Genomic DNA, 9,573 nt, shown 5'->3' with positions numbered 1-9,573 from the left:
AATTAAATTAAATTAAATGTACATGAAATGATTTAAAAACTTTGTAATATTAGTAAAAGTGAGATATTATTATTTTATTAAATTGGATTTAAAAAGATATAAATATTTAATGTATTGATTATTTAGGTTAAAAAAGTTATTTAATTACCCAAGATTATAGTAAATTAATTTTGCAATAAATAAATTATTTTTTTAATATTTATTATAATATATATTTAAATATAAATAATTATATTATAATTTAAGATTTAGGTATGTTAGAATAATTTTATGTCGTGTGGTTTTTTTTTACTATTCAATAAATGTTAAAATAATATTTTTTAAAATTTTATTTATTTATTTCAATTGGTTTATTGAGGAGGAAATTGATTTGATCATTTTTTTGGCAAGGAATGTCTTAATAATATATTTATTTACTATTAATTCAAAGTTGTTTGTATCAAAATTTTCGGAACAAGAATTTCCGGAGAATTGGTAATTTTGAAATTTTGATTACAATTATTATACCATATACAATTATTTGATCAAATATATTTCAGAAAACTTAAAACCATATTACTGGAAAAACAAATTGTTCACTAAACTAATCAAATTAAAATGTTTTAATCATAATCATCAAATTGAATTTAAAAGTACACATAATCAATAAAATTTAATTTTAGACGTAAATAAAACGATAAACGTAACTTGTAAATATTTTTAAAGGTGAGAAAAATTACCATAAGTTAGTTGTAGAACCAGCAGTGAGGACAACCATCTCTAGCTAACCATTAATGCTGACATCACCTGAAATAACTTATCACCGTTATTCAAGGAAAACCACATCCCCTAAAATAACTCGCTAGTGTTTAGTAAGGGGGCAGGCTTTCACTCGTCCCAGATGCCTCTAGATCTTGATCCATTAACCTTTTTAATTGCGTCTTAGCCAAATATGAACAATTTTAGAGCATACTCCAAACCAAAAAAATTGATAAAACGAAATATTAATTTAAAAAAATTTAATATATATCTAAAAACACCATTTAATTATTAATTTTTTTATAATTATTAAATCACACGGAGGATTACAAGATAGTATTCCACCTATGAAATTACAGCAGTGTATCCCACCTATTAACAAGGGAAACCTCTTGATAACGAAAAGATTCTGAATGACCCAAAAATCTTTAAATACTTTGCGTATGTGAATGCAAATGAAATGAAGAGGGGGTTAATTTGAAAAATTACTCTTTGTTCGAAGGCGTGACTTAGGTTTTCTATTAATAGGGACAAACCACATATTTTGGGCCTTGTACATGCACTTGGTGGGAGACATAGGGTCTGAAGAGCAAGGGTTGTGCAGATCTGAGAGTGCTGGGTAACATGACTTTGGTTTGATCCGTGGCAACCTATAGATCGACTCCAAGCTCAGACCGCGAGAGGATCTAACCCCGTCAGTCGGGCGAGGAGTAGGCGGAGTATTGGGTAGTTTAAGCCATGTCGACCCCTGCGAGGAAGAGGCTGATGAGAGATTTCAAGCGGCTCCAGCAGGATCCGCCGGCAGGCATCAGTGGGGCGCCTCAGGACAATAATATTATGCTTTGGAACGCTGTAATTTTTGGGTATTACAATAATCTTAGAAAACCCTCTGTTTTTATCAAATTTGACTGTTCATTGGCTTCTGGAACTCTCGGATAATTAGCAGGGATTCCTTGATTACATTGACTCTGTTTTTAAATATGAATTTGGTGGTTGTTCTTGGATGTTTTGTTCTGAGTTTATTTTTTTGTTTACAGGCCCGATGATACTCCTTGGGACGGAGGTGAGTCACCGAATAACCTAATCTGCAGAGGGTTTTGCTATTATGGATTAAGTTGTGAAATCTGGTTAAATTTTGCAAATTTGTGTATTATTTGGGCAATTTAGAAGTTTCTTTCTCTGGTTTTTGGCTTATTTTAGGTCAATTAATGGTGAGGTTTTGCAAATTCTGCAAGTGATCATGTTTACATTTGTGTAGTTCATTTAATTTTGCTCTACTGTTTTATTCCTGTATAAATTAACATAGGTGAATAGAGCTTCATTTTTAAAGTTGGTGTTAATTGTGGCTCTGTTTTGTGAGTTGTTAAAGGAGGTTTGTCAAATATGTCTGGTCAATAGTTATTTTTAATCGTTTATTGTTCTAACTTCTAAATATGCCTTCATCTTCTCATTTATTATCACGTCAGGTTCTCAAATATGCTTTCAGTTATTCCTTCATTAGCCTTGTGCACAATCTGCCACCGTTTGCCTAAGATAGTCTTGCCATGCTAAACATCTGCCAAGGTTCCCCAATGAGCTTGGCATTCCCTTTCAACTTTGTCAAATTCAGCGCTCTCCCAAGAGCATTGCCCTGAGCACTACCCTACTTCTGCACCTTGGTATACCTCCTACTAAGTTTTTGTTCTTGATAAAGAAAAATAAATTTTTTTTTGTATGTTCGGGAGCAAGGTTAATTGACAACTTTTGCATAATCTTCTGCTGCGCCTGATATACCTCGATTAACCATTCTTCCAGAGTTCATCTAATAAACTTGTTTCTTCCATGAAATTCCAAACTTTGAGACACGTCATCAAAAATAACAATGACAAAACAATCATATAATCTGTATTCCAGATCAGGTTTTCAGTGTGTGGACCATTTTCAAAAGAGAAAATACTCCTGTTCTGACTTGTACTATATACATTGTGCAGATACCAACAAGATCCAAAAATATATTTCCTTGTACATTTATACCCTCTCCTGTTCTTATCACATTCAGTATACTTCAAATAAAAGGTGATAGAAAATGATTACAGAACCAATATTCATATATCCACGACCATGCTATTTGTTTAAGTTCAGTAGCCATGAAATTTTGATTGATGAATTGTTCAAAACCAGCATTCTTGTTGCTGAGCTTCACACCCTTGTGCAGAAAATATTGTATCACAAGTGTTTGTGGTGCAATATGTTCCAAAACTTGAAGTGTTGGATGACATGCTAGCCTTTTTTCTGCTCTGCGGCAGTGGGTTCAGCTTCTTTGCCCTTCAAGTCTGAGCCTGAGCCGAATCTTGAACTTGTTCTTTTACATGGCAGTGTTATGTCTCTAGACAAAAGCTTGAACCTGCGAGTTTTCCTTTTACAGGGCAGTGTTATGTCTTTAGACAAAGCTTGAACTAGTTTTTTTAACATCTAGCATGCTACTTGGTAGCTCATCTATCATACCTGCCATTGCCATCAAGTCCTTAACAGACCAGCCTGAGTATATCATAGCCTTAAAAATGTTTCTTCTGATGCAAGTATCATGAAAGCACTGACATGATAAGAATGCTTGAGCATGGCTTTTTTCTATTGCCTTATAACTGAACTGCTGCCTTCTTTCTTGTTGACCAGATACATACTTCTCTGCCCTTTATTTATTTATTTTTTAATCTGGATGACATTCTTTGACAATTTTGAATTCTCCACTACCTAATTCAGTCTTCATGTCTTATTAACCTCCAGTTTTCTGGCTGAATTCCCAGACTTCAATGCATTTTGTCCTCTTCAAGCTTTTGAATTTTTAGCTTCATGGTGATAGAGAAAACATCAATAGGCAAGTTGCTCTATTACACCTCCTCCCCTCCAATATTTGAGCCTTCGATACATCGCAGTGTCTATTTGCAAAGTAGATCCACGTATATCAATTGAAAACCAAACAGCCTGTAATTAATATGTGCAGGATATGTATCAGACTTGGGTGTCTAATATTATAATATTATCTGGAAGACATGCGAGGTTGATGTGCTGTTGTATTTCCTCTAGCAATTGGGTTGCATATACTTTCTTGTTGCCCAGGCACATATGCTTCTGTGCCTGCTTCCTTCTCTATGGATCGCATTCTGTGACAATTTTGAACTCTTAACCTTCCCTAAGTCATTCTTCTTGACTTCTCAAGTTCTCAACCTCTAGATGTGCTACTGAGTTCCCAGACTACTTGCAGGCTCTCTCCCTTCAAATGTTGAATACTTAGCTTTATGGTGATGGGGAAACTTTAACAGACACATGGATCTGTGTGTGCATAGTAGAGCTATGCATATCAATTGAAAACCAAACAACCTGAAATACAGAACATGTATCATACTAGTGTGTCATATGTTTTAATATTACCCTGGAAGACATGCAAGATTGATGTGTTGTATCCCCCCAGCTATTGGGTTTCATATTTTCGTCATTATCTATGTTAGGTGGTGCTGAGACCTCTGGTTGTGGTGATGTAATTGGAGACATGAGCCAGGCCTGTCTTGCAAATCTTCAGTCTAATGTTGGAAGCAGCAGAGGAGGATCACTTTTATTATTTAACCTCTTTCTGCCCAAATGATTGATATGCTCACCTGAAATGGATAGGTGGAGAATATGGATACACAGTGTAAATTAGAAAACAGTGAGGATAATGTCAACAAATTGCGAAAATATCCACTCTACTAAAGCAGGGGAGCCAATGTCTCGGGATGGCTCAAGTGGCTTCCCTGTTTTCTTCAGCATTGAAGTCAAATGCTTGCCAGAGAGCTGGTTTGTGTTTTTGATTCCATTACCATCCATCACCACATTTAGAAGTCTCAGCACCACCCATCAGATGGAATGCTGGATAATGACAAGGATATGCAACCCAGTAGCCAGGGGAATCTGTGGTAATATTTGAAGTTAGAAGATGAGATAAGATAATTTTATCATTGTCAACGGGACTAACAGGTGCAATCCAGTGTAAATACCATGTGGGGGTGCAAAATTGATTCATAGAGCATCTGAGTCTAGTACATTTAGGTAATGATAACTGGTGTTTTGGTTTTTGATTGATAAGTAATCTACTTTGGACAATGTTGATTCCACATGTTAGGTTTAAACCAATCTTAATAAGGAGTGTCTGAGCAAACAGGAAGATGTGTTAAAACCAATGAAATCTGAGCCAGTTGCTTTGAGCAATGATTAAGAAAAATATGATAAGAGACTACCAGAAGAAACTTGTGGGAAGACTTTTTGCGTAACCCTCTTAGGAGATGTTTAAGCATTTCATGTTAATATGCTTCAAATATATCAATTATTTCCACTTCAAAATCCTTAAAAGAAGCTAAGAAAATAGAAAATAACATGAGTGATGGTCATTTAACTTATCCGTCTAGAATTGCTTGACAGTTTTTCACTGCACAGTAGCAAAAACTGGCTTTCTAAAGCCATTTTATTTTGTTAGAGTAAATTGCTCAAATTATGTCATGGCATCTTAAATAAGTTTTGGGTGTCTATGCATAAGTCAGTGTATGCTTAAAGAGATAATTATATAGACAGAGTTTCAAGAGACATTTGTTGTATTAAGTTAATTTCATTCCCTTGCACAGTGGCCCCAAATAAAATAGGTAATATTTTAGGCGAGCACATAGCAGGAAATGTGTCAAAGCTGTACAGATTTTAATGCTAGCACCTGAGATGGTTTAAGAAATATTTTAGTGCTTGTGAAATTAATTCACTTTGTTTGTTTACTTTGAGTAGTCCGAAAGAGTAACCTGTACACACTGCCTGCCTGTCAAACAAGGGCCTAGAAGATTTCCTGTATTTGAATGTTTATCCAAGTTGAAATTTCTTTACTTGATATGTTGGTGTTTAGTAATGTTGAACAACTTGATATTCTGGCAGGCTTTGTAGTTTGGGATGTTTCTAGATTGGTTATCTATATCAACTTCAATTAAGCTACATTGAATTGAATCTGCGGTGAAGTAATAGTATTTGGAAGTGTGTTGAACTTTGGACAGAGGGTTTCTATGTTTTTTTCATATCTAGTGTTGGGGTTTTTTGTAGGTACGTTTAAGTTGACTCTTCAGTTCACGGAGGACTATCCGAATAAGCCACCAACAGTACGTTTTGTTTCTAGGATGTTTCATCCAAACAGTAAGTTTTCTTCATCCTTTTTTGAGTTCTGAATTTTAAGCGTTCCAACTCTTTGTTTTATTGAGGTTATATGCTCTTGATTTCAGAGAAGGATTTTGGATTTGAATTGCAATTCTGTTTGATATCCTGTGTGGAAGTTTAAAAGGTAAAGTTAAGTTGGTGTGCTTCTAAATTTAAACTTTGATTGATATTAGTCACATTCAAAAAATGTGGTACTGTCTGCCAGTTTTGTTAGAAGCAGTTTTTGAACCCTCAATTTTCTTCAAAAATAGTCTCTTCTTTATTATTGGTGTGGTTTGCAATTGCTTAAATACACGTGTAATGTGTTTTTTTTTCTCATGGTTCTCATTATGCTTCACTGCATGAATGGTACAGTAGAAGTGGTCAGCTGTGTAATACTGTCCATTATTATCAAGTGATACTGTCTATGATTATCACTTGATAATTTTCAAATCTATATGAGAATGTGTCAATATTTATGAGTGATTTTGATGTGTGAAACATATCATATCAAACTGTATGTTAGATATTACAAAATTGGGTTTGTCTTGGGTGGTGGAGAGGAGCAATTGTTATACCCCCCACTCTGGTTCAATTCTGGCATGTGACATGATGAGCTTTGTTTTAATGGGTTCGAGCCTTGTTGAGTTTGAGCATGCTCAACCTTAGACATGTTCTGGAACACATTAAATTTGTTTTTTGAGACAATACATAAACATTGAGGCCCAAAATGGCCTCTAGAGTCCAAAATCATAATACCATAATAATCATGTTATAGGTAAATGTCAGAATTCCAGTAGTTAACTTTTGGGTCTAGCTGGTTTTGAATCATTAAATCTAAAGTATAAATCTGAAATCCGACTTCCCACTCATTGGACTGACTTGAGTCTTGACTGGGTCCATGGATGTGAATTTGCTTATCATTTTTGAATGGCTTCAACAGCTGCTGCCAATTGATGTTTTAAATTAGTTGGCAACATTGGGAAGCTTATAACATTTCTAGAAATCTACCCTTAAACTGCATGCTTCTTTCCCTGTAAACATAGAGGTGGAATAATTTCACGTAGGGTCCTCCTTTACCTGGGATCTCCTTCAATTTCACTAGCAAATGTATAGGCAACAGATGCAGATCAATTCCCTATTGAAATCAGCTCACAACTGAGCTGTGAATCAGCTCCAGACATGCTTGAACATATAGTGAATGCTACAATGCCAAATGCTTGAAATTTTGAAACACTCACGACAAGTGTGCAATGTAAAATGAGTGGTTGTGTTTATATATTGGGATTAGGGTTTTGTGATTTAGATTTTTTAGGGAGGTCTTTTTACCTTTTTAGTGTATTTTTGACTGATTTGCCCAATTGGTAGGTTGCTATGTCAGCTCCAGCAAGATTCCCCTATCAGATGCAGGCTGCAGCTGAGTTATGTTTTATGAGACTGAGTGGCCAATTTTTGTCTGACTTGGTTAATGAGACCTATACTAGGTTAATGTTTAAGTCAAACACTGGTTCTGACTGTTTTTGCTCAAAACCTGGTCTAACTTGCCTGAGTTAAGTTGACTGGGCTTAATAGCACTAACTTAAACTGTCAATATTTATTTTGTCTCGGAGAATGTTAAGACATATCTTCTTTTTTATGATCTTGTAGTAAAGTAGGGTTGTTTTAAGTAAGTTGGTTTAGGGTTGTTTTAAGTAAGTTGGTTACTAGGAAAAGATAGATGTCCCTTGTGTATTTCATAAAAATGGCAGGCATATTTGTTGCATAATGCATACTTGTCTCAGTCATTTAGCATTAACTATGCCAGTAATAAAAAAGTTGATAGAGTTAGTTTTTTCTGGACTGTTGATTCTCATTTACCATATTTTGCTAATTTCCTTGTCATTGGACGGTTAATATTATGTACTATGAGTGTTGATCTGGATATGTTGTGTTAAACCTGGATATTTTTAACCGTGACATGGAGGCCATTGCAAATTTCAAATAATGTTGCCTTTTGTAAGGGTGTCTATTTAAGGTGTGGAAATTGCACTTTTCAAAATTTCTAATGAAATATTATTTTTCTCTTTTCTGTAGTTTATGCTGATGGGAGCATTTGTTTGGATATTTTACAAAATCAATGGAGCCCGATTTATGATGTTGCGGCTATTCTCACGTCTATTCAGGTAAGCATCTAAATGTTGCTTAGCTGCTATATTTGGAGTTGATGTAATTGAGTGGGCATTGCTTCAGGAACATAAATATTACATATCTGGAAACCCTAGCATCTTATTGATGATTTTTGGCCTGGAATTTAACAGTTGAGAATTGAAATGAAATTATATTAATGTCCATAAATTGACCAAAATAGGGGAAATGGGACTATGAAATAAAACTTTTGTTTTCTGTGTCATAAAATTGGTCATGGTCATAATGAGGTTTTTATTTTGACGTGTCTTTTGATTTTCGATCTTTTTTAGGTGAACAAACCTTCATAAATTCTGATCTTTTTGAAGTGTCAGGTGTTCATTTATTTTGATCACCCAACTGGTTTCTTGAACCTTTATAATTTATGTGACTTCGATGCTGCTAGCAAATCATAGTTTAAGTTGGGATATTGTTGGGCTTATCTAGTTGATAAATTAGAAATGTTCATTCCTCCAATATTTTGAATGCAATTTTGTTTGTTGTACCTTTTGTAAATATTTTAGAAATATTGGAGCAATAACTGAGTTTTTTTTGCAGTCCTTACTTTGTGATCCAAATCCAAACTCTCCGGCAAATTCAGAGGCTGCCCGAATGTTCAGTGAAAATAAGCGGGAATATAACAGAAGGGTTCGTGAAATTGTGGAGCAGAGCTGGACGGCAGACTAAGTCATTTTGTTTGTTGCTTTAGGAAAGGTTTGTAATATTGTTAAGAGAAATTGATGGACTTATATCAATGAAACTTGACCTATATCGATACTATGAATCAAGTGAATGATTCCAAGTTTAGTCTTAAATGCCTAAAGACTTGGGGTATGTCTGTTTTTATGTGCTGGCTTTTTGTTATTTGTCAAAGTCACAACCATGCCTATGCCTATTCATAGTGTTTATACAAGGATGATAGCTATGAACTTGACAGTGAAGGGCAGCGTTTTTCATAGCCCATGTAATCTTCCCACTTTATTTTGTTTGTTATGTATATAGTTGGTAAACTTTTTTAAACGACGAATTACTAATGATGTCTTTTGGTGATATTGAAATATATTGTTTATTTGAATTGCTTTGAACAGCTTGGACATAACATAATGACCATGGTTTAAGATTTTTGGAAAGGAATAGGTTCTTCATGCTTTACCGAGTCTAGATTTAGAATGTGGATGGTTTAATACTGGAATATTATTTCAAAGTATGCCTGAGAGATTTTAGAACATGTATTGAAATAAAAGTTGCTGATAAAATTATAGTTATTCTACTAAAAAGCATTAGTACAATATGTGGGGTCACTCTATTAGAGTTTGGCAAAGTGGAGGGTGTAGTTCCTGGTAATGCTAAAAATACCTTAATGATGAAATTTTCAAAAGTATACGAGTGTGATTTGATCTTAGTTTTTGCTACTTCTATCACTCAGTGAAATACATTTGCTGTTTGCCAGCGTGATTTGGTTTGGTTTCAGATATGTTTACAGAATTGTTGTCT

The 9,573-nt window shown here is 34.5% G+C and overlaps 1 protein-coding gene across 1 annotated transcript; it reads left to right on the top strand.

The window, feature by feature from the left end:
- Positions 1–1,259: 1,259 nt before the first annotated feature.
- LOC149232051 (ubiquitin-conjugating enzyme E2 2) lies at positions 1,260–9,099 on the top strand. The gene is made up of 5 exons (XM_089379340.1): positions 1,260–1,601; positions 1,776–1,801; positions 5,827–5,916; positions 7,990–8,078; positions 8,638–9,099. Exons 1-5 carry the CDS (start codon positions 1,477–1,479, stop codon positions 8,764–8,766), a joined length of 459 nt encoding a protein of 152 aa, XP_089235466.1. The 5' UTR covers positions 1,260–1,476; the 3' UTR covers positions 8,767–9,099.
- Positions 9,100–9,573: the final 474 nt, after the last annotated feature.

Source organism: Pinus tabuliformis, chromosome J (assembly GCF_031772625.1).
Source record: "Pinus tabuliformis cultivar Carrire ecotype Pingquan chromosome J, CPIR1, whole genome shotgun sequence".
NCBI classification, from domain to species: Eukaryota; Viridiplantae; Streptophyta; class Pinopsida; order Pinales; family Pinaceae; genus Pinus; species Pinus tabuliformis.
This window is presented reverse-complemented; position numbering and strand designations above follow the sequence as displayed.